The sequence below is a fragment of the Galleria mellonella genome, unplaced genomic scaffold (assembly GCF_026898425.1).
Source record: "Galleria mellonella isolate WM207_F2 unplaced genomic scaffold, CSIRO_AGI_GalMel_v1 utg606, whole genome shotgun sequence".
NCBI lineage: Eukaryota > Metazoa > Arthropoda > Insecta > Lepidoptera > Pyralidae > Galleria > Galleria mellonella.
This window is the reverse complement of record NW_026442126.1, coordinates 484,294-512,028: the sequence shown is the minus strand read 5'-3', so window position 1 is coordinate 512,028 and position 27,735 is coordinate 484,294. Positions and strand designations below refer to the sequence as shown.

The 27,735-nt window shown below is 36.4% G+C and overlaps 1 protein-coding gene across 1 annotated transcript in view; it reads right to left on the bottom strand.

Annotated features, from left to right (window-relative positions):
• The window catches only part of LOC113514763 (uncharacterized), a 72,703-nt gene that overhangs the window by 17,190 nt on the left and 27,778 nt on the right, over positions 1–27,735 (bottom strand). Inside the window, exon 3 of the mRNA XM_052899633.1 lies at positions 14,420–14,512. Coding sequence (XP_052755593.1) covers positions 14,420–14,512 — 93 coding nt within the window. The remainder of the gene's footprint in view (positions 1–14,419; positions 14,513–27,735) is intronic.

The window sequence follows — 27,735 nt, the reverse complement described above, 5'->3', positions numbered from 1 at the left end:
GATATAAAAAAACTATGGAGAGAAATTTCCAAATTAAACGTAATTGAAATAGTTTTTTTCCCTCAGCTATGTCTTTTTTATTGGAACGAAATTTTTATATTTTAAATTCATATGAATAAGTAATAATTAGATTGCCTTTATGAGGTTTTTTTTATCGTATTACGAACTGTGACTCTATTATGTGAAATAGAACAAAAACAAGAAAAACAAGTCATTATTTTTTTGTCTTTGAGTACAACCATTATATTGTCTATGGTCAGGTTTTTTTTTTTATAAAAAATAAGAAAGAGGCTCAGTCTGGTCACTCAAATAGAGGTCTAATACATTTTGCTCGAAATTTACTGATATTAATTATAGCTAAATTTAAACTAAATATAAGCTAAAATCACCAGAGGGAGACTTCGTACAAAAGTCGTTTGCTTAGGTACATCTGTCCCATTCGTGTTTATACTGTGAAGCAGTTGTGTTTGCATGACTGTGTTTCGGTTTGAAGGGTGGGATATGACAGTGAATTTACAGGGTAAAGAGGAATAACACCTGAGTGCTCAGGAATGGCAACGCATGGGAGGTATCATGGACGAAACAGTATACTCTGTTATGTCCATAGTACTGCTTATGTCTATAGGCGACGGTTACCACTTTTCATCAGGTGGGCATTCAGCTTGCTTGCCATTCTAAGTTGCATAAAAAAAAAACGTATCTACAGAGTAAATTCATAACAATTTTTATGATAAACAATGTGTTAGTACAAAGAAACACATTCTTATAGATAATCAAACTCCAAACTCAATAAACTTTTTCTTAAATCTTATTTTTATAAGCATATTTATCTTATTTTTTGTAACTAGACAATATTTGTATTTGGGAGATATTTAAGAAAAAAAAAATACATGAGGAGTCTTAGTTAGAGTTAAAAGAAGCCAAAACAATATTTTTTTAAAACTTCGTGTCTGTCTATGCGTGTTTTTTTTTTTTAATGGGTAATAATGGAATGGTAACTCCGCCTGCGCTATCGGTATACACCGGCGGGGCACCAGTGAGTGATGATAGGTGAGGATGAAGCAGGTCAGTGAGCCCATCGTGACGAATTCAACAAGAATTGTTCACGATGGTTTCCAGGGGGAACCACGTCAAGGTAGATCTGTTAGGGTGTATTGCTAACAATGGGGCAGTTAGACCCCATTACTAACAGTCCCTTTCCCCCGTCTATGCGTGTTATGTCGCCCGACGGGACATTATCCTGCACGGGATCACCATTCGAACAAGAAAGTTTCTTACAGATATTTCAAACTATCTTTATCGCTTTAGTTCTGCAAATATAAACATTCGTCTTCCAGGTTTTATTATCTAGTAACTCCAGTCTTATAAATAATAATGATTAACATCAGCTAAATATAGCAGACCTTATATTTATGTCTTTTACAACTTCCTCATACCTACACAAAACTTTGAACACGTAGAGTAGACTTAAAACTATTTAAATCGTCATTTTTATCATGGCATACGTAAAAAAAACACGTTCCATGCATGATCCACATTTGTCTATGTTAATTTTATTCGAGACGAATAAAATTTGTCATGTGACCTTGTCGACTCTATGCGATCACTATTAGATAATCTTTATTAAGATTCTCTCTTTTTTTTTAATGGATGATAATGGAATGGTAACCCCGCCTGCGCTAACGGTATACGCTGTCAAGGCATCAGTGAGAGAATAGGCGAGAATGAAAAGGTAGTTTTTTTTTTTAAATGGATGATAATGGAATGGTAGCCCCACCCGCGCCATCGGTATACACCGGCGGGGCACCAGTGGAGGATGACAGATGAGGATGAAGCAGGTCAGTTAGCCCATCGTGACGAATTCAACAAGAATTGTTCACGATGGTTTCTAGGGGAACCACGTGGAGGTCGACCTAATAAGGCATATTGCTAGCAATGGGGCTGTCAAACTCCATTGTTAACAATCCCTTCCCCCCTGAAAGGGTAGGTTAGTTAATTCACTGTGATGAATTTTCGAGGGGACCACGTGGAGATCGCTGGCAATGGGACTAGTAGTCCGCATTACTAACCATCCCTTTCCCTCAGATTCTCTCTCGGTTTTATATTAGGAAAATAGGAATATATGAGGATATATGTACATCAGTATATACTAACGATAATTGTATAATTGTTTGAGTTACAATAAGTGGAGGATTTTTCCAATTCGCTTCTATTTCGTGTATACGTCATGTAAGATATTTTCCACAAATTTTAACCGATTTTGATGTTTCTTTTTGTGGCTGTTCCCTTATTAATATTGTCACGATTGGATGCGCTACTTTTTCTGAGCAAAATCCTGCTTCTTATCTTATTTGCGCTGTCAATATTGAAATAATGAACACACGATAACGCGTTCTGAATTAAAATATTTTAAATCTAATTCGAAGAATAAGCAATTTGAAGAGGCAGGGGTGATACATGCTATTTCAAATTGCTCAAAGAATCGACAACTGATGCGGAAGAAAGATTCGTAACCGGCCCATTGACACTTCAGCTTACTTTTTTTTATACAACTTAGAATGTCAAACAAGCTGACGGCCCACCTGATGTAAAGTGGTAACCGTCGCCTATAGACATGAGCAGTACCATGGACATAACAGAGTATACTTATACCATATAGCTTATACTTACAAAAATCATGGTTCAAACTAAATTACGCGCGCGTAATACCTCTGGTATTGCAGGCGTTCATAGGCTACGGTAACCGCTTACCATCCGGTAGGCCGTATGCTTATTTGCCACCTTAGTGGTATAAAAAAACCATGATTTTTATAGCATAAGCTATATAATATTATAATATTTTATAAATATAATATTTAACAGTACAAGCCGGTGTTTCCCAACGTGGGACTACACCCCACAGGGGGGCAATTTGATAGTTAAGGGGGAGCAATTAAAAATGGATTAGAAGAGATTGTAACCCACTTACTGGCTATTTAAATGATATCGAGTAGATATCGGTGCCAAATTTAACAAAAAAAAAAAAGTAAATTAAAAAAATGCTGTAAATATTTATTAGATATAATTTCATTTGACGGTACCGAAATATCAAGTGGGCGATTAGAGTCGTCAAGTAAACTTTGTCGGGAAAAATTATGTATGGGGGGTATAAAAATTTGAGAAATGTTCAAGTGGGGAAACACTGGTATAAGCGGACATTTCATACGAAAATTCGTATATGCCGTGTTCGCGGTGTGGTAACAGTACGTAACAGTACAAAACACACTGTCGATCCCATTCATCACGTCGCCGCGACGCGATCCACCGAACAAGTTTGGCGACGCCCCTGACCTTTGCAGTACGCAAGTGTTTATCTATGCGGTGTCATTCATTCGTTAAATTCTAATTTTTGTTATTAATAGCACAGGTTATCTATAGCTTACCTAATCGTGTTAGTCAGGGGGGAAAGGGATTGTTAGTAATAGAGTCAAACTGGCCCATTACTAGCAATACACCTACCCTATCAGATCGACCTCCTAGAAACCATCGTGGTTAATTCTAGTGGAATTAGTCACCATGGGCTAACTGACCTGCTTGGGGGAGAGAGATTTTTAGTAATGGGTTCTAACAGCCCCATTGCTAGCAATATACCCTATCAAGTTAACCTCTACGCGGTTCCCCCTGGAAACCATCATGACTAATTTATCGTTGAATTCATCGCGATGGGCTAACTGATCTGCCTTTTCATCCTCACCGATCATTTCACACTGGTGTCAATGTATACCGATAGCGCAGGCGGGGTAACCATTCCATTATCATCCAATACAAAAAAACTGACCTGCTTCATCGTCACCTATCATCCATCACCGGTGTCTCGCCAGCGAATACCGAGAGCGCAGGCGGGGTAACCATTCCATTATCATCCATTACAAAAAAACTGACCTGCTTTCATCGTCACCTGTCATCCCTCACTGGTGCCCCGCCAGCGTATACCGATAGCGCAGACGGGGTTACCATTCCATTATCATCCATTACAAAAAAACTGACCTGCTTTCATCGTCACATATCATCCATCACCGGTGCCTCGCCAACGTATACCGATAGCGCAGGCGGGATTACCATTCCATTATCATCCATTAACAACAAACATTAATGAAAACAGGCCAGTTAGCCCATCATGATGAATTCATCAGGAATTAACCATGATAGTCTCCAGGGGGAACCACGAGGAGGTCGCCCTGGTTGGGTGTATTGCTAGCAATGGGAATCTTAGTTTCCATTACTAACAATCCCTTTCCCCCCAAGTATATAGGTTCTTCTTCTCTCAACACACCACTGTTCTTTTTACTAACTCAATTGTTTGTTAATCAAATCATTGTTATTGTGTTTTTCATAGTTTTTAATAAATTTCAATTTAAAATATAATTAATTCACAATTAAAAATATTTTATGTCTATTAAAATATAATAATGTCTATTAAAATGTAATAAAATTCCCCAGCACTTCGAAAAATTACCAACTAATTATTTTAAATCCCAATTACAAAAATGGCTTATTGACCATTGTTTCTATTCAATTAATGAATTTATGAAATTAAAAGTGAAATGAGTAATTAATTAATATTATAACTTAATATTGTTGACACTAATCACAGACCTACTAATACGTATTAATATCAAATGAGACGAAGTACGTTAATTGACATGAAATTGTATTTGACATATTGTTTTTTTTTAAGAATTGTAAATTAAATATTTAAGTATTTTATTCGTAAATTTTGCATGTCTAATTGTGGCGAGATATGTGGACTTAATATTATTTTAACACCTGTATATTTACCATGTTTCTTGCAAATAAATATTCATTCATTCATTCATTCGCGAAATGGTGTGTTCGAATGTTCGAAATGTGTAAAGAAATGCAAATATGACAAACGGTATTTTGCTAAAAATAGCATCTTCAGCAATAAAAGAATTAATAAAGAAGTAAACCCTATCGATTTTGAAATTTATTAAAAATATGGCAAATATATTATAACGTCTTCTACCCAAAGATTGTTTGGAAGAGATTGCTTAGCGATAAAGCTTAATTCGCATTACAAATTTACTGTATTTATTATTATTTTTAAGTTAGTCAATAATTAAATAAAGTAGACAAAAAAAATACACAAAAAACAAATTGGGAAACTCCCTCTTAGAACGTAAAAACACATTTACCTATAATGAGTTACAACCGTACGGTGAACGATGAGCGAATGAACGAAATCGAAAGTGGGTTGCATAATACAGAGGCGCGCCACTTTCTTCGTTGGCGCCAAACGCGGTCGAGAAGAACGCTTATGTAAATCGAGTTAAGGTCAAGGTCGCCGTGGAACGAGTTTAGTGGATTAGTGAGGCGGTTTCTGTCACGAACTATAGTTTTAGAGAGGTGAAAAGTAAACCACAATTAGTGATGTGTACAGTGATCGCTCTCATTAAATTTGTAGTGATTGTTTCTGTCTGTTTGTCGTGTTTTACTACTGAATCTGTTTAATGTAAATGACATGTTTTATATATATATACTGCTTCTCGATTTTATTATATCCCGTCTGAAGTTTAGCTTATTATTTATGAGTCAAAAATAAAAAAAAAAATCGATTGTTTTCAGCCAGTATTTTTAAGTTCGGTTTTTTTAGTTATTGAACTTTAAAAAGAAGCACTTTCGCAAATTCAATAGAACCTCTTTTTTTGTATTCAAAGAAACCAATTTTACCTTCAAATCTATATAATTTATTTATTTATTTAAACTTTAATGCACAGTAAAATTCTATGTACATTTGGCGGACTTAACACCGGACGGTGTTCTTTACCAATCAACCATTGGGCGAACAGAGAAATAAGTAGGCGATGCATTATTGAATAGAGGAAATATAAAGCAATACTTGATATAATCTACAGCATATTCATTTATTACAATTTTTTTTTATTTTGTTTATAAATATTATTTTAAATTATTAATAATATACACATAAAATCATTGACACTCCTACATTTATGTTAACCGAATGTCAAGGTCATATATTAAATGGTACATACAGTCAGAGTAAAGAAATTCTTTGATATAGTAAATGACATAAAAAAACCATCAGTATGAGCCGATCCACAACGTACGCGTTCGAAGATTGACGCCGATTGCTGACGTAAAGTTATCTTAACCAAAGTTCAAGGTAATTTAACTGGTTCAGTGAATCGTACTGCGACGTATCAATTACTGGTGTAAATGAAAAACGCAAGTGGTTTTATTCAAGCGTAAAAGAGGCATGTATTGTTTTCTTTATATACGAGGTAACTAGCGACTTGTTTGGTTGTATACGCAACTAGACGTTATAACAGGACAAACATAATAACTGTTATAACTGTTACTGTTACGCAATAATAACAATCAATAGCTGTTATTAAATAACAAGTGTTATTTAATCGACTTTTGTACAAAGTCTCCCTCTGGTTTACAGAAGTATTAAATATTTCAACTTCAGCAGTAATATACTAGTATAGCCTTGCTCTGTCATTGCCGTATGGTCCCGGCGTAGAATAGGCCACACCATACTTTCTCGTGGGTGTCGTAAGAATCGACTAAGAGAGGGCGAGAGAAAACAGCAGCGTCCCTCTTAAAACATCTCTAAAACCTAACTGCGGTTGCCAACCCGCTTACCAAGCGTGTCAACTACTGGCAAAACCTCCCTAGAGGGAGACTTATGTTTAACAGTGGACAGTTAAAGGCTGGTATGATGATGTAGCCTTGTCGTGATACAAAACCAAAATATTAGATATTTAAACATAATCGTTTTTTTTTTTTAATAATAGTTACTGTTCAAAATTAACATTTTTTAAATATACTGACAATTATAGTTTTTTTTAGAAAAAAGAATATTTATAAACAATTGAAATAGAACAAAATACATATACAATACATCAAGTCAACAGACGGCATTTTCAATTATAAATAATATAATTAATAAATGTTTTGTTAAGAGAGGGACTGGCTGAAAACCAGCGCTGTGCAGCTGTTCACATTGCGCTGGGACACTCACAGCATCCGCTGAGCCGGTTCCTTTTGCCTAGTATGGGACACTTTTTGTATAATGTTATTGTAAGTTTACTGGCAATAAATGTTTCTACTCTATTCTATTCTATAAATAATACAAAACAAGAACCAGCATATTTTACAAACAGTTACTTCAGTTTTTAAGCGATATATTACATATGTTATTCTATACAATATAATTGGCGTTATTATACACATACATACATACATTGTAACTAGTTGTGTGTGTGATTATAATATTTACAATCGAATCACGCGAGGACTCGCGAAATTATTTTAGTCCAGACTTGAATCTGAAATTAAAAGCAAGGTTTAGTTTTTTTACAAGATATATTTGACTACTTTGTTAGTCGATAGTTATCAAACGAAATTAGGAGATGTCGGTAGGGGCCGCCCTAGACGGACGTATGTCGACCAAATAGGCGACGTGCTGAAGAAGGGCCAAATTAAAAGTACCCGTAACCGGCGAGCGTGTATGAAAAGATTGATGAATGTGGAAGAAGCGAAAGAGGTTTGTTTGAATCGAAGCATTTGGCGTTCCATTGTTTCTGACTACCCTAATGGGGGACAGGCGTGACAGATATGCATGTATGTATTAGGTAGTTAATTAAAAAAAAAAACAAAGAGAATTAAGAGCTCTCATAACATTAGCTTACCTATCTCTCTAATTTGCTTTGACGTTTACTATATGTGATTTATCTTGATCTATTTAGTATATGTATGTTTATGTATTATTATTTATATTATATATGTATGTTTATGTATTGTAACCTTATTTTTATATTTAGAATATTTTGCGTTTTGTTTGATTCTTTCTTTGTATTTACTCTGTCTGACTAGCGCCATCTACCTTTCTCACTGTACTTATCCATTCTTTATGCCAGGTTGTCTGTAAGAGATTGCTTTTAGCGATAAGGCCGCCTTTTGTATGTGCACATTCTGTATAAATACTCCTTGTATACATCTCTACTGTGCGCAATAAAGAGTTATTGTTACTTACATTTGGCTACGTTTAAAGTTATGAATTCTCGATTATCTGTTTCTTTTTTAAATTATTTATTTATTGAACACTCTCATTATCATCATCATTTCAGCCATTATCCGTCCACTGCTGGACATAAGCCTCCCCCATAGACTGCCATAAAGATCGGTCCTGAGCCACTTGCATCTACTGACTCTTGCAATGCAATATTGAACACTTTATTGCAACGAAATTACAGGATTTGTTCAAGAATTTTCGATAAGTATAATGTAGTACAAACGGTGGTCTTATTGCTAAGCAATCTCTTGCAGACAACCTTTGGGTGTAAAGAAGTAAAGAATAAATAGGTAGGTGTATAGTAGGTATATAAAATAATAAATATCTGTGTAAATAAGCTCAATTATAAATATATATATATATATATATACATAACACCAACAAACATATATAACACACATGAATCTGGTACGAAATAAGGAGGACTAAGTGATTATAAGGATAGGTAGTGGGATTTAACTAGATTTTTTTAAAAAGGCAAAAAATTACAAAATGTGTGTATACAAACCTATACAATAATGAGGTATGTAGTTATATATAGTACCTCATATAGTACCTACAGGTTTACGTCGATAAATTTATATTAAAAAAAATATCTTTAGTGGATAGGTGCTTTCGAAAATTTGAAGTATTCCCCTAGAGACAACAGTATGGGGTTCTACAAAAACGGTATTTTAAGGTTTCTTCAGGATCGCCAACGCGCACGTGACACCTACTAGTATAGTATTATATTATCTGTGCCCCTAGTGTAGCAGGCGTCCACAATCTACAGTGATTGTTTACTACCCGACAGGCTTTTTTTTTATACAACTTAGAATGGCAAACAAGCTGACGGTCCACCTGATGGAAAGTGGTAACCGTCGCCTATACACATGAGCAGTACCATGGACATAACAGAGTATACTGTTTCGCCCATGACACCCCCCATGCGTTGCCATTCCTGAGGACTCAGGTGTTATTCCTCTGTACCCTGTAAATTCACGCCATATCCCACCCTTCAAACCGAAACATAGCCATGCAAACACAACTGCTTCACGGTAGTAATACGAATAGGACAGAGGTACCCAAGCAATCGACTTTTGTACAAAGTCTCCCTCTGGTAGGCTGTATGCTTATTTGCCATCTTTGTGGTATAAAAAAAAAGAATCTTAATTTCCATACAAACTTATCAATGTAAAGGAGAACACATTTTTTTTTTGTTATAACTAACATTAGCCTAGTTATTCAATTGGTTTCCACACGAAAAATTTCATTCGATACAGTTGTTTTTTTTTTTTTAAACTTAATATTTTTTTAAAATAAATGTCACCTGTCATTTGCACCATTCTACAACGCACAAGTATAGAGTAATACCTCAGTATTATATTTCTACAACATACTAAAGGTTAGCCTATTGATAATTTAATTGTCAACCAACAAAAGGATGGTGCAATCTACGCCTTGGTGGCAATATGTAGGCACAGGTAGACACCATAGTGTCAACGGCCTGGCTTGCGACACTACTGACGTTTTTAGAGCCTATTCTAAGATTTATAGAACGTATACATTTATGTTTATAAAATCATAGTCCTTACTGGCTATCAATGCATAGGCAAAAGTACTAATTAAAACAATAACTTAGAATGGCAAACAAACTGACGGCCCACCTGATGAAAAGTGGTAACCGTGGCCTATACACATGAGCAGTACCATGGACACAACAGAGTATACTGTTTCGCCCATGATACACCCCCCCCCCCATGCGTTGCCATTCCTGAGGACTCAGGTGTTATTCCTTTGTACCCAGTAAATTCACGCCATATCTCACCCTTCAAACCGAAACACAGCCATACAAACACAACTGCTTTACGGTTGAAACACGAATGGGACGGAGGTACCCAAGCAATCGACTTTTGTACAAAGTCTCCCTCTGCCTTATGTTAACTGTTTTTCTTTTGTTTTTATTTTTACAATATTTGTATATTTGTTGATGCAAATAAAGAGCTTTTTTTTAATTAGTGATAATAGAATGGTAACCCCACCCGCGCTATCGGTATACACCGGCGGGGCACCAGTGAAGGATGATAGGTGAGGATGAAGCAGGTCAGTTAGCCCATCGTGACGAATTCAACAAGAATTGTTCACGATGGTTTCTAGGAGGAACCACATGGAGGTCGACCTAATAGGGCATATTGCTAGTAATGGGGCTGTCAAATTCCATTGCTAACAATCCCTTTCCGTCGGCTTGTTTGCCATTCTAAGTTACATAAAATTAAAAAACATAAGTCATTACACTTTAACGTTATATATACGTATATTACATGATATTTTCGCCAATTTTCTGCTGATTTCGATGATTATTTTGACAATGTTTAGTCATATAATGTTTGCACAGTAATATCGTAGCGATTGAAATCAGCTTGTGGAAAAAATCTTAAGTTATCATTACCAATTTGCAACAGTTACCGTGCATAAAGAGTTTTAAACGATCACGTATTTTTGCATCTAAAAGTATCTAAACTGGTTATAACGGTTATATTGAACTGCAAAAGGTCAAGTGCGTAAGAGGAGCCCTTGATCTGATTGTTTATAAAGTTTGTTAGACGATTGCTCTAAATAAAAGGCTTTATATTCTAAAACAACATTATTAATAAGCCAATAATAAACTTTTTTTTTATACAACTTAGAATGGCGAACAAGCTGACGGCCCACCTGATGGAAAGTGGTAACCGTCGTCTATAGACATGAGCAGTACCATTGACATAACAGAGTATACTGTTTCGCCCATGATACCCCCCATGCGTTGCCATTCCTGAGGCCTCAAGTGTTATTCCTCTGTACCCAGTAAATTCACGCCATATCCCACCCTTCAAATCGAAACACAACTGCTTCACGGTTGAAACACGAATGGAACAGAGGTACCCAAGCAATCGGCTTTTGTACAAAGTCTCCCTCTGGTAAATTGTCAAACAACATTCAACTTTTTCTGCATATAAAAAATGTACACAAGACTATAACCGTTGGTTGATAGTCAGAAGTGCTGAACTCGACATGCCTATATATTTTACGAGCCTATTTCAATTCGACGTGGCTCGGAGCGAGCCTACCAGAGTGTCTCGTATTCATTTGATTTTCTAACAGTGTTTTTCAATACCGGATTTTGCTTGCAGACTAATAATTTGTCTATTCATTTCTTATATTTCAAATAAGGCCCATCTGTGTATCAAACTTCAATCAAATCCACTTTTTAAGTGTAATAGAGTAAGTAACAAACTTAGGTTATCTATAAAATAAAATATCAATACATCTTTACAGAGTTTCACATTATTCTATAGGATTAGTGAAATTGAGTAAGTAAATACATATGTAATTCAAGATATTTACACAAATATGTCGTAATACCGGAGTTATAAATTGTAACAGGACACACTACACCTACACCAGACTACACCGTGCACATATTTATAACGTAAAATGCAACGTTTTCAGTAAAACACATCAATTTACAATTCGTGAAGTAACTTTAAAAGTTTAACATACCTCCGTGGTGATTTTTTTAAAATGATTCTCATCAACGTACGATTACGTAAGACGTTTTTATCGGTCGGCGGCAATAAATCGCAAAAGAGCGCGAACCGCCATATTGGCTTAATTTTTTAAATGCAAAGACATGCTCCGTACAGCCAATGTTTACGGTTGTGTAACCAAAAATTTATACCGTGTTTATTTAAAAAGCTATCAATAACCATGAAATCTTTTGTCATCGATTTATTTACGCTTGGTCGTATTTTTTTCCATTGCTCAGTTGGTACACAAATTAATAAAGGAAACCATATTTATTTATGTATCTGTACCGTAATTTTTTAAAAACTATGTAACACTCTTGTAACACTTTATTTTTATTTTATATTTACTTTATTTATTTATCATTCCAAAACTTTCTAAAATATTTATTTTACTAAATATAAGCTCATATTACTGGTTTTTTGATTAGAACTATTTTGATGGTTTAGAAACCATTGTGCTTAATTCTAATTGAATTCAGAGCCCACACTAACTGACCTGCCTTTCCGAACTCACCTGTCATCTCTGACTTTCGCCTCACCAGTGTATACCGTTAGCGCAGGCGGGATTACCATTCCAATACTACCCATTAATAATTAGTTTATGTCCCACAAAAAAATCAGATATTTTAATTTAAAAACTAAACTGCTGAACCGATATTGATAAAAAATTTGTACGAGACCAATGTGCAAGTATATCCTTGCAAATAAAGAATTTTTCCAAATCGATTTACAATTAACGGAGTTATGAGGTAGCAAACATAAAAAAAAACGAAAAAATAGCCTCCTTTTTTTGAAGGTGGTTGAAAAAAAGGTGCGGTTCGTCTCGGCACGCGTGCATCGTGATCCATACATACATACATACATTTATATTCCGATACACGATGACATTTTGTCTGATGAGTTTTACATAATGTAACTTTATGGCCGTCGCACAGATATTGGATATAGTAATTCATCTCAGGGTCAGTTGCCGGCTGTTGACAGTTACTCGTGCGTTTTAATGACGTTAATTGATTTTACATATGTTTAATAATCAATTTGGGTTATTTAATAATCAAGGTATATGTACTTTTTTTTTTATAGGTGATAATGAAATAGTAACCCCACCTGCGCTATCGGTATACACCGGCGGGGCACCAGTGAAGGATGATAGGTGAGGATGAAGGCAGGTCAGTTAGCCCATCGTGACGAATTCAACAAGAATTGTTCACGATGGTTTCCAGGGGGAACCACGTGGAGGTTGACCTGATAGGGCATATTGCTAGCAATGGGGCTGTCAAACTCCATTGCTAACAATCCCTTCCCCCGGGTATATGTACTGTATTGCCATGTATAGCCATGTCGTTCCGGCATAGAATAGGCCACCCCTTCCTTTCCCATAGGTGTCATAAGAGATAACAACAAAAATTAATGCTCGAGAACCCATTCTTGCTGCTCATAGCAGCGTCTTTCTTAAAACATCACCAAAGACTAACTGCGGTTGCCAACCCGCCTACCAAACGCTGCAAATATGGCGGGAAGGGATTGTTAGCAATACAGGCTACCAGACCCATAACTAGCAATAATATACCCTATCAGATCTGCCTCCACGTGATCCCCAGGAAACCATCGTGCTAAATTCCAGATGTATTCATCACGATGGACTAACTGATCAGCTTTTCCATTCTCACTTGTCATCCCTCAATGGTGTCTCGCCATTACAAAAATAATCTCTACAATTATTATATAATTGTAATAAGGAGGGGGGAAAGGGATTATTAGTAACGGAGACTGAGAATCCCATTGCTAACAATATACCCAACCAGGTCGACCTCCTCACGGATCCCCCTGGTAACTATCATGGTTAACTCCTGATGAATTCATCATGATGGTCCAACTGGCCTGTTTTCATTCTCATCTATCACCCTTCACTGGTGCTCCGCCAGCGTATCCCGTTAGCGTAGGCGGGGCTAACATACCATTTTCACCCATTAAAAAAAATCGTAATAAGATGAAGAAGGTGATGAGTAGCGAGCAAATACATTTATTATATGTTACTTAAATACTGTATTGACATTAATTTTTTTTTTTTTACAACTGGGAAACGACAATATATTTTTACTATACTTATAAACTAAAAATATATGTTCTATGATATATTCTCATGACTAATTTGTATGACTAATATTAGAGTATTGAGGAACTAAATAAATTATCATAATTATAACCCGAGACCAGTTGAATTAATTTTTATAACACCTGCTCAAATCTAGACTGATTCGTTTGCTATTTGTCTGGGAGAGCGCGTGCCAACATAGATATGTTATGTAGATACATTTTCGCTACAATTACATGAAATATGACAAGTTAGCATTATTTATAGATAGATAGATAGATGAACACTTTATTTGAGTCATTGATAACACACGTAAATTAACAAATGAATGAATGAATGAATTAATTAATTAATGATAGAATGAATGAATGAATGAATCATAGAATGAATGAATGAATTAATTAATGAATGAATTAATTAATTATAGAAAAATGAATGAATTAATTAATTAATTAATGATAGAATGAATGAATGAATGAATTAATGAATGATAGAATAAATGAATTAATGAATAAATGCATGATAGAATGAATGAATGAATGAATATTTGCAAGAAATATGATATATATACAGGTGTTAAAATAATACTAAGTCCACATATTTTGCTACAACTAGGCAGGCAAAATTTAAAATACTTGAATATCTAGTTTGAGAATTATAAATAAATACTGTACAAACCTGGCAGCCCGTCTCTACGTCAGCATAATAACCGGCCGCTCGCCCGTGGCACGTGAACCGAGTCCTGGGTATCTGTGATGATGGAGAACCGGCCTGGAGCAAACAAAATACATTATTAACATAAGTATTAGGGTGGAAAGGGATTGTTAGCAATGGAGTTTGACAGCCCCATTGCTAGCAATGTGCTATTAGGTCGACCTCCACGTGGTTCCCCCTGGAAACCACCGTGAACAATTCTTGTTGAATTCGTCACGATGGGCTAACTGACCTACTTCATCCTCATCTATCATCCTTCACTGGTGCCCTTCCGGTGTATACCGATAGCGCGGGTGGGGTTACCATTCCATTATCATCTATTAAGAAAAATATAAGTATTATTATAATTCAAAGAATCAAAATCTATGGGACCACTTGACGTGCTACTGTAATTATTTGGAAAATATGATAAATAAAGATTGTGTTTCAACCAAAATATTTTTTTTTTTATTTCAAAATTAAACTACTGATCCGGTTTTGATAAAATTTCTATGGTATCTTTTGTAATAATATTCTTTCAAATAAAGATAATAATTCTCTTAATGGGTTTACAACTAACAAAGATATAAGAGTAACAGAGGGAGACTTTGTACAAAAGTCGATCGCTTGGGCACCTCTGTCCCATTCGTGTTTCAACCGTGAAGCAGTTGTGTTTGCATGGCTGTGTTTCAGTTTGAAGGGTGGGATATGGCGTGAATTTACAGGGTACAGAGGAATAACATCTGAGTCCTCAGGAATGGCAACGCATGGGGGGTATCATGGGCGAAACAGTATACTTTGTTATGTCCATAGTATTGCTCATGTCTATAGGCGACGGTTATCACTTTCCATCAGGTGGACCGTCAGCTTGTTTGGCTCAGGATCGTTCCTTATGACAGTCTATGGGGGAGGTCTATGTCCAACAGTGGGCATGACTGGGCATAGCTGAGATAATGATGACAATGAAATAAAAACCTGTGAACGTATCTTTCTACGAAGTCTTAACGTTTAAATTTTGACCACCACATCCATACTGCTAGAATTCGATCATTAATCTATGTATTTACAAACAGACAGCTAGAATGATGTATTACAATATAACTAAATATAATAACTAAGAGAATATAAATTATTTTTAATATAAACAAATCTATTAATGATGAGCTGGTAATTTGAGACCTTTAGGTAATGCCGTTTGCGAAATATTGTATGTAAATGTATTGTGGTATAAATAGCATTACGCATAGTGACTTGTTAACAATTGCCTAATGCGTTGAAATATATCTGATAATTTATCGAATATAAAATGCTCGAGTCATGTCATTTGATATATAAACATTTAAAAAAATAACATATATTTTTCTCAAACATGCTTGGAAATGTGAGCATTATTTTGACAATCTTCTTAGAGATAAATCAAAATTGCCGTACTGGCCAGATACATGCGGGCAGCGGCCGCCAAAATTTGTATGAAAACCCATATCTGTCGTGTTTTGCGGCCAGATAAATTACTATGTAAACTCATATCTGTCCTGTAATTTAAAAATGGAATGACCTTTTATTTCGATACATGGCTACCAAGGAGGTAACTAATAAAAGGTTTTATTTAAATTTCGAACTGGCTTGCAAATAGAAAGATGTTTATTGAAAAAAAAAACAAAGAAACATTATGGCGCCTGAAAAATTATTATTGTTCGTTATTCGTCATTGAACTTAAAAAGTAAAATTGTGTTTTTGATTTCCGCGCATTGTTTGAGAAAAGTACTATATACTAGCCTTGGCCATAACTAGGCATTGATGGACTGGATTGAACCTGTAAATTCAATGCCATATCCCACCCTTCAAACCGAAACACAGCCATGCAAACACAACTACTTCACGTTAGAAACATGAATGGGACAGAGGTGCCCAAGTAAACGACTTTTGTACAAAGCCTTCCTCTGGTAGGTAAGTAACCCCGCCTGCGCTATCGGTATACACTGGCGGGACACCAGTGAGAGATGATTGGTGAGAATAAATAAGCAAGTCAGTTGGCACATCGTGACGAATTCACCGATAAATTAGTCAGGATGGTTTTCAGAAGAAACCGCGTGGGGGTCGACCTGATAGGGTATATTATCAACAATGGGGACTAACCTCTCCATTACTAACAACCCTTTCCCCACGTCACTTGAAGTATTATCTTTTACATTTCTGCATCACACATTTTTTTAAATATTCAATTTTGGTAACGTCATTAATAACGGAAATTTCGTTTAAAAAAAATCATTAAAATCGACACAAATGAAAGTAATTAATCAAAATTAACAAACAAAAAAAACAATAGTAATAATTTTTAAAACACTTCTTATTTAAAATCGTTTAGAGACGCCATAAAAATACAAACATAGAACAAACACGTTGTAAATTGTGTTGTAATCCGTATTAAATGTACCATGGGAGCATTCCCATGGTATGAAGTACAAGATCACGGGCCTTATTGTAATATGGTAGGTGGACTTGTTGTTAAAAAATGCTATAGTGTCGCTTCACACTGTTACAGCCGTGTTCGTGGGCACGCAATGTACTCACTATGTAATTATACTAATGTTGTAATACTCGACACAGTAATTAGAGAGTTGTTTTGTTACTAATGTAACATATGTCCTTTGTCCCTTCACCTTTGAAGGATGTAATGAAAAAGCTACGATAGATCGCAAGTTCTCAAAAGGTGATTTACAAAAGACACAAAGTACAAAAACATAATAAAGAAATTCATTAATTATTTTTTTTTAGAATGGCAACAAAGCTGACGGCCCACCTGATGGAAAGTGGTAACCGTCGCCTATAGACATGAGCAGTACTATAAATTTATTTTTATATACAACTTAGAATGGCAAACAAGCTGACGACCCACCTAATGGAAAGTGGTAACCGTCACAGACATGAGCAGTACATAACAGAGTATACTGTTTCGCCCACCATACCTCCCATGCGTTACCGTTCTTGAGGACTCAGGTGTTATTCCTCTGTACCCTGTAAATTCACTGCCATATCTCACCTTTCAAATCGAAATACAGCTAAATTACACACTTAGTGAGCTGCCAAGCATTAAAGTGAATAATTCTCTCTTCTGTTTTTTTTTTTTTTATTGGAATGGTAACCCCGCCTGCGCTAACGGTATACGCTGGCGGGGCACCAGTGAGGGGTGATAGGTGAATAATAAAAAAGGCAGGTCAGTCAGCCCATCGTGATGAATACACCTGGAACTCAGCACGATGGTTTCCAGGGGGAACCGCGTGGAGGTCGACCTGACAGGGTATATTGCTAGCAATGGGACTGGTAGCACGCATTACTAACGATCCCTTCCCCCCTCTCTCTTCTGTTAATCATAGTCATGGACCATGTCGTCTCTGTATTCGCTCAAGATGGAGTGCTCACATATCGGGGCATAATAAAAGAAATAAGCTGTATTTAACATACCATAGTTATTTATATGATCACATCAAGCATTACGCTATGGATGTTTATATATATATATTGTAAATAACTTCACCAGTCCTGTACATCTATATCTATACTTATAATAAATCTGTAGAGAGGTCAATTCTGTACATGAAATACATTTCCAAAATAACTATCAGGGGGTGATTAGTGATCAATACTGATGCCAAAAATGCAATCAGTAAAATTTTTGTCTGCCTGTCTGTATGTTCGTTATAGAAATAAAAACTACTCGACGAATTTTAACGAAACTTGGTACAATTATTCTTCATACTCCTGGGCAGGTTATAGTATATCCTTTCATTACGCTACGATCAATAGGAGCAGAGCAGTGAAGGGAAATGTTGATAAAACGGGAGTAGTTACTCCATTTTTAAGCTTCCATCGCGTGTGCAGCCTTAGTGGCCACTTTTTAAAATGTATAAATGTCCACCCGTGCGACGCCGGGACGGGCCGCTAGTATCTAATATAATGCAAAACCTATTGTGAGACCTTCAATTACCTTTTCCAATACATTCCTGGTAGGTCACAATATACATATAAAGTATTGAGCAAACATATATATATATATATATATATGTATTATCAGTTATTTTCTATGAACTTTGCACAAAGACTGTCATCTCTCTAATGGGAACTTAATTATTATTTTAAGAAATACTATCTTATTTACTTACGTTTTACAAAAAAATCTTAAACCTAAACGAAACTTATTATATTACACTCATTCTCTTCAGATATAGAGGATTAATTTAATCACAGTTATTTTAACTAATGTGGCTGTTATCGTACACTACCCTACAATTGTAATTTAATTATATATATATATATATATATATATATATATATATATATATATATATATATATATATATATATATATATATTAATAATAAAGACTCTTATTATAAAGAGGAAACATTTGTTTATTTGTTTGTAACAAATAGGCTCCGAAACTACTGGACCGATTTAAAAAATTCTTTCACCAATCGATAGCTGCATCCTTTGTAAGTGCCATAGGCTATATATTATATCTACATATATGTTATATTTACCGAACTGTGACCATTTATGTCGAGTAAGTCTGAAGAAAAATTTTATAAAATTCGCTTATCTTGCGCGCACTGACTAAATAGTTGCTTATAATGAAAAACAATGTTATACGTTTTTAAAGTACTCATTGAGATCTACAAATAAGTCCGCGATAGCATATGTCTAACTATTTTCGGTTAGGTCACAATAATAACTTTTCTTTCTAAAATTACGAATAACCACGCTGGTCGTATCGTCTGGGTGGTATTTTCATACTCCAGTATTAATCCTTATTCAAATAAATCTATCGAGTTATTGCCAAAAATTGCATATTGCGATAACCAAGATCCACGCGGGCGAAGCCGCGGGCGATAGCTAGTCTATAAATATATGTGTAGATATCAGTATGTCATCCATCATGAGTCAAGGCTGACAAGTCGAATTGATCTCTGGTGGATAAAACAACATCCCTAATGAACGGCCTGACCTAGTTATAGTGATAACATCGTTCGCCGGCCGCGATGATGAGGCGCTGGAGAGTATTGGGATATTATCAGAGTCTCTTACTTGCTCACGTTAGAGGTTACGCAATTAATTAATTATGGCAACAAATGGTATGGTATGGTTTTCGAGTGGTGACCGCGTACGGGTAAACGCAGTGCAGGACGACCACCCACTAGATCAGCCTTCTCCAAAGTGGGCGATAACGCCCCCTTATGGATGCTGCAGGCCTAAAGAGGGGCGGTAAGAGACCCAGAAAAAAATGGGGGCGTTGTGGTAGAGGCTTGGGGGGTGATTTGTTGATCTTGAAGTTACAGTGGTTTTTAAGTGGGTGAAAAAATGGGGACGCTAAAAATAATTTATTCTCAAAGTGGGCAGTAGACAAAATAAGTTTGGAAACCCCTGCACTAGATGGAGTGACGACCTGAAATGCATTGCAGGGAGACAGTAGATGCCGGTGGCTAGGACCATTCCTTATGGCAGTCTAGGGGGGGAGGCTTATGCCCAGCAGTGGACGAATAATGGCTGAAATGATGATGATGATGATGGTAATAAACAAACATACGGCCCGACTGATAGTAAACAGGGTTATTGTAGCTCATGAACGCCTGTCACACCAGGAGTGTCACGCTTGCGTTACCCAACCCTTAAAAAGTTTAATACGTTCTTTTTTAAAAACCTCATGCTGTAGTCTCTAGAGAATGCATCAGTAGAATGATCAGTAGAAACCATATTTCCATACTTTATCTTTTGTTTTATATTTAAAAAAGTGTAAATAATCTGATTGTATATAAACTTATTTGTTAATTTACGTGTGTCATAAATGGCTCAAATAAAGTGTATATCTATCTATCTATCATTCCACTGAAAATTTCTGAAATAATTTTCACTGATATAAATAATACTATTTTTCCGGACTTTATCTATTTGTGCTCCGATATACACATTTTCTAATTTGTAGGTTTCCTGTAACACTGGATATGTTTTTTTTTTTGCTGGGTCAAAATGGTATGGTAACCCCGCCTGCGCTAACGGGATACGCTGGCGGAGCACCAGTGAAGGGTGATAGATGAGAATGAAAACAGGCCAGTTGGCCCATCATGATGAATTCATCAGTAATTAACCATGATAGTTTCCAGGGAGAACCGCGAGGAGATCGACCTGGTTGGGTATATTGCCAGCAATGGGATTCCTAGTCTCCATTACTAAGAATCCCTTTCCCCCAACAGGAATATATTGCAACACGCAGATTCAGCAATTCTCGTAATTTGCAACGTATTTGTATTAGTATTTGTTTAAAAAAACATAATATGCTCAGACAAACCTTGGCTATAATAGGTCCCGTCATGTTTTGTGTCGAAATTGGTTAAAACAAAGCGTTTAGGTAATATTAACGACGATTCGTGTCGTCCATCCATTACGGCTGGTGTCTCTCGGCTCGATTTGTCTGTCAGTGTGTCATATTAGTCGGCCTTTACGGTTGTTAAAGAATTTCAATTTGATCACCGTCGAGACGAAGGTTGTTTTACTTAATTACAGCAAAAAAAGTGTTTGATTTGTCTTTTCATTGTGAACACCCCCCACTAAGTGCTGGTGTAAATGTTGTATTAAATTTATGAATTACTTTTATCCATTTTTATTTTTTGGTGGAGCAAAATGGAATGGTTACCCCGCCTGCACTAACGGGATACGCTGACGGAGCCACCAGTAAAGGGTGATCGATGAGAATTAAAACAGGCCAGTTAGCCCATCATGATGAATACAACAGGAATTAACCATGATAGTTTCCAGGGAGAAAGCGAGGAGGTCGACCTGGTTGGGTATATTGCTAGCAATGGGATTCTCAGTCTCCATTCCGTTTGTTACCATCATCATTTCAGCCATTATTCGTCCATTGCTGGGTATAAGCCTCCCCCATAGACTGTCATAAGGATATATTGCTAGCAATGGGATTTTTAGTCTCCATTACTAACGATCCCTTTCCCCCGAACTTTTATCCATTCTATGGTTGTATATTTTTCGTTCGGTAAATTTTTTTTTTTATACAACTTAGAATGGCAAACAAGCTGACGGCCCACCTGATGAAAAGTGGTAATCGTCGCCTATAGACATGAGCAGTACCGTGGACATAACAGAGTATACTGTTTCGCCCATGATACACTCCATGCGTTGCTATTCCTGAGAACTCAGATGTTATTCCTCTGTACCCTGTAAATTCACGCCATATCCCACCCTTTAAACCGAAACACAGCCATGCAAACACAACTGCTTCACAGTTGAAACACGAATGGGACAGAGGTACCCAAGCAAAAGGGATATGGCGTGAATTTACAGGGTACAGAGGAATAACACCTTAGTCCTCAGGAATGGCAACGCATGGGGGGTATCATGGGCGAAACAGTATACTCTGTTATGTCCATGGCATTGCTCATGTCTATAGGCGACGGTTACCACTTTCCATCAGGTGGGCCGTCAGCTTGTTTGCCATTCTAAGTTGCATAAAAAAAAAAAAAATCGACTTTTGTACAAAGTCTCCCTCTAGTCTTTCTTCGTCATTGGGTCCTCCTGCCAATACCTAGTAGTGGAAAGTTATTTATTTGTTACAGAGTGGAAATGCTTATTAATTAATTTATTTTATTTTAAGTATGTGCAAGGAACAATAGCATACATGTTGGTGAACGTATATTTTTAAAACGTACAGAAAGAAGTGTCAAAGAAAACATATCAAATCCGAAAAAATATTATAAAAAAACAAATATATAAACTGGTTGGCCAAATTGCCAACAACATTAGGTTGGGGGAAAAGGGATTGTCAGTAACTTCCAACTATCCCATTGCTAGCAATATACCCTATCAGGTCGACCTCCACGCGGTTTCTCCTGGAAACTGTCGTGATTAATTCTTTGGATCGATTAACTTGCTGTCATCCTCACTAATCATTAGTAACTGGTGCCCCGACAGCGTATACCAATAGCGCAGGCGGGGTAACCATTCCATTTTCACCCATTACAAAACATTATTAGGTATTAACCCTTTATTATTGTAATTAAAATAAAAATAAAATAAATAGATACATACGTAAGATAAATAAGAGCATTAATTAATCTATACTTATAATAAATCTGTAGAGAGGTCAATTCTGTACATGAAATATATTTCCAAAATAACTATCAGGCGGTGATTAGTGATCGATACTGATGCCAAAAATGCAATCAGTAAAATTTTTGTCTGTCTCTCTGTACGTTATAGAAACAAAAACTACTCGACGGATTTTAACGAAACTTGGTACAATTACTCTTCATACGCTTGGGCAGGTTATAGTATACTTTTCATCACGCTACGATCAATAGGAGCAGAGCGGTGAAGGGAAATGTGTCTGTTACATCAAAACCACTGAACCGCGAGGAAGGACATAGGCTACTTATTTTATGAAAAACGACGGAAACGCAGACGAAGTCGCAGGCAACAGCTAGTAATTATAATAAAATCAGTCTTAACAATGTAGTGACAAAAATCGAAAAAGGAATGTTGCGTTGGTTTGGTCATTTGGAGAGGATGGATGAAAGAAGAATTACGAAAGAGATTTATCGAGCAAGAATGAATGGAGATGTCGGTAGGGGTCGCCCTAGACGGACATATGTCGACCAAATAGGCGACGTGCTGAAGAAGGGCCAAATTAAAAGTACCCGTAACCGGCGAGCGTGTATGAAAAGATTGATGAATGTGGAAGAAGCGAAAGAGGTTTGTTTCTAATCGGAGCATTTGGGGTTCCATTGTTTCTGCCTACCCTAATGGGAGACAGACGTGACAGATATGTATGTACGTATGTATCAGTCTTATCACAAAAAAAAAATACGGTGAATAAACAAAAACCATGTTAAAAACAAAGAACACATAAAACAAACAATTCTCTTTCAGCCATTTGTCAAAATAACAAATGGCGTACAAAGTGCTGTATTGAGGTTACAACTGACAAGCTTATGACCAAGCGCGACTTGTTGAACGGCGGTGATGAATGCTCGCTATTTTCTTTATTGTTTCTATTTATTTTACTTTAACCAGTCATTAGTCATGTGAAGATTATTGATAAGATAATAATGATAATATTATTATTATTATTATCTCTTTGTTCGTATAGTGTATTTGTATTAGATTTTTGCAAAAAGACTGTTGTAATACCGTTTAAGGGAGCGTGAATGAAAGACGTGGTGATAAGATTGAAAAGAGTACGTTGCAGTGAAGTGTTTTTTTTTTGGTGGGTGAAAACGGTATGGTAACCCTGCGCTAACGGGATACGCTGGCGGAGCACCAGTGAAGGGTGATAGATGAGAATGAAAACAGGCCAGTTAGCCCATTATGATGAATTCATCAGGAATTAACCATGATAGTTTCCAGGGGGAACCGCGAGGTCGATTTGGTTGGGTATATTGCTAACAATGGGATTCTCAGTCTCCATTACTAACAATCCCTTTCCCCCCAACAAATAGACTGTTGTAATACCGTTTAGGGAAGCGTGAATGAAAGATGTGGTGATAGGATTAAAAAGAGGACGTTGCAGTGAAGTGTTTGGAAAGGATAGACGGAAGAAAAGTTACGAGAAAGATTGAAATATCTAGTTGAAAGTGTAAAGTATGCTATTTGTTGTCTTTGTTCATACAAGTTTATCTATAGGAAATAATAAAAAATTGTATCTTATAAAAAAGGTGACTTCAATTGTGACAAAATTAGTTATTTTGATGTAAAAACTAAACTTTACCAGAGGGAGACTTTGTACAAAAGTCGATTGCTTCGGTACCTCTGTCCCATTCGTGTTTCAACCGTGAAGCAGTTGTGTTTGCATGGCTGTGTTTCGCTTTGAAGGGTGGGATATGGCGTGAATTTATTGGGTACAGAGGAATAACACCTGAGTCCTCAGGAATGGCAACGCATGGGGGGTATCATGGGCGAAACAGTATACTCTGTTACGTCCATGGTACTGCTCATGTCTATAGGCGACGGTTACCACTTACCATCAGGTGGGCCGTCAGCTTGTTTGCCATTATAAGTTGTATAAAAAAAAAAACTGCGATTGGAATTGGTACAATCAAAATTTGTGTTACGTTTCCAGTTGTTATTGTAAATAAGTCAGTAAGGCGTAGTACCTGCCGATAGAGATGTTCAGATAACACCATTGTGGGTCAGTTACTCGCCACGATTGTTCTAGAGCATTGCACAGAAACCCTCCTTGGGAATTCTCGGCTCGCTGCTCTCTGTGTATATTTCGTCACCTTTTGTCTTGTAGAGGAAATAATACCAACTGGACTGGGGACTTGATGAATTAAACTGTTCACACTCGAAGAGACGTAATGTTTAATTTGATGTTATGGTGTAATTGTCCGATGTTTGTTGTAATATTGTTATGTATTCTATTTACTATGTTACTTTTTTTATACAACTTAGAATGGCAAACAAGCTGACGGCCCACCTGATGGAAAGTGGTAACCGTCGCCTATATACATGAGCAGTACCATGGACGTAACAGAGTATACTGTTTCGCCCATGATACCCCCCATGCGTTGTCATTCCTGAGGACTCAGGTGTTATTCCTCTGTACCCAGTAAATTCACACCATATCCCACCTTTCAAACCGAGGGGGGAAAAGGGATTGTTAGCAATGGAGTTTGACTGCCCCATTGCTAGCAACATGCCTTATTAGGTCAACCTCCAGGTGGTTCCCCCTGGAAACTATCGTGAACAATCCTTGTTGAATTCGTCACGATGAGCTAACTGACCTACTTCATCCTCACCTATTATTCTTCACTGGTGCCCCGCCGATGTATACCGATAGCGCAGATGGGGTTACCATTCCATTATCATCCATTTAAAAAAAAAAACCTTCAAACCGAAACACAGCCATGCAAACACAACTACTTCACGGTTGAATTACGAATGGGACAGAGGTACTCAAGCAATCGACTTTTGTACAAAGTCTTCCTCTGGTTACTGCTATAAACTACAATATTATGTATCATAAACTAGACAATAAGGTGACTCATTGTCCAGTTTGTGATACCATCGATAATGTGCTATATAGTGTTAGAGTGTAATATGAACTAGAAGGAAAGAAATGAATTCATGCGTTACTTTAACCCAAATAAATTCAATATTAGCTGAATCCAAATCAGAAATTTTTAAATATTGTAAATTATTTATACTTATAATTTCCTCTCTTTTCGCGTTTAGGGAAAATAGATAAAATTTTATTTGAGATATCAGTTCAAGGTACAATAGGGCTGATATACCTAAAGAAAGTAAAATCCTTTTAATTCTTTTAAATTAAAAAAAGGGAGAGAGAGAGATACTTAGAACATTCTAGATAATATAAATTAAAAATATATATATATGACTTGGTCCTCTTAAAACATCGCCAAAAGCCAAACTGCGATTGTCAAACTGCCTACCAAACGTAGAAACTACTGTCAAAGTTCCCCACTGGTAAACTGCTATAATAAACAGAAACGTTCCTATGGCAGTTTATCATTTATCACCAGTCATTATATTTACCAGAGGGAGACTTTGTACAAAAGTCGATTGCTTGGATACCTCTGTCCCATTCGATTTAAGGGTGGGATATGACGTGAATTTACTGGGTACGGAGGAATAACACCTGAGTCTTCAGGAATGGCAACACATTGGGTTATCATTGGCGAAACAGTATACTCTGTTACGTCCATGGTACTGCTCATGTCTATAGGCGACGGTTACCACTTTCCATCAGGTGGGCCATCAGCTTGTTTACCATTCTAAGTTGTATAAAAAAAAAGTCAATGGAGGAGGCCTATGTTCAGCAATGGATATGATGATGATGATGAAATGACATCCAAATATTTTCAATAAAATAACTAATAGAGTATGCATAGAGCACCTTTCATAGGTACCCATCATAAAGGTGAAAACAGCCTAATAAATCGATCAAGCGAATGGATCTTGAGACCAGTTTGAACTCAAATACATTATTATCTTGTTCCTACGCATCCTAGTTGACATCTTGCGGCATGGCATCTAAAAGTATCCCTTATTATCTATGCGTTAGAATTCAAATTCCTGAAGTGAATGAGTCTGTTCAACGCTAACATCGTGTTCATGTCGCAAGTACCACTTCAGTTATATTTCGCTAGCATTTTAAACCTATGTCTTATGTCTAAGTTTGGTTGGTTAGTTAGTACCTACTGTAATAGTAAGTATATGATTTTAAATCGATTTTTTTTAATGGGTGAGAATAAAATGTTAACCGTACTTACACTATCGGTATACGTTGGTGAAGCACCAGTGAGTGGTGATAGGTAGACAGATAGATAGATAATTTATTTGCATTACTTACAGCACACAAATTAAAACATACATATACAAAAAAAAAGCGAGATAACATAAATGATAAAAAAAAATACACAAAGCTAAATACAATTTTCGTTTGTGCGTGTGCCATAGCAATACAATATGGCCACAACTCAGTTTATTGCTTCGCCCTCAAAAGAACAAAGCACTGATATTCTGTTGCGGCCAAAGGGAATAGGGTAACAATATAACAATACTACCAGATTATCCGTACAATAAATAGATAGATGTACAGTAAACAGACAGATATGGCAGTTTATCTAGCAGACAAATGGAACATAGAGGTAACTCGCAGGCTACTAGGTGAGGATGAAAACAGGTTTAATTATACAATTCTACAAAAATCAAACATGATAGTTTAGAGAATCGCATGGAGGTGACTAGCAATGGGACTGTTAGACCCAATTACTAATAGTTTCTCTCCCCCCCCCCAACCCCCTTTTTCGATTGATCAATGAGTTTATACAAAATCTATCAAACAATATTCATAAAACGCATACTTTTTTTCAGGAAAAAAGCCACGCGGTCTTATGACCAATTTAAGCAAAAGGAAAAAGTAAAATGTATATGGTCCATGACCCAACCCCATGTTCTCTGAGGAAAATTACTCTGGATTAATGGATTTAAATAAATACACTAGATTAGTGGAAGTTAATACCAATCAATACTAGTACGAAGATGACACCCCTAACATTGAGAGTTTATAGATCGCCTTGTTTGTTTTTCTTACCACTGAGGTGGCAAACAGGCATACGGCCCACCCGATGATAAACTGTTACCGCACCTCATGAACGCCTGTAATACTAGAAGCATTACGCGCGCGTTACTGACCTTGAAAAATCTTTACCTATTTTATTAAAGAACCCCATGCTATCTTTGACGGAAGCCGCGCTAGATAGATAGACAGACAA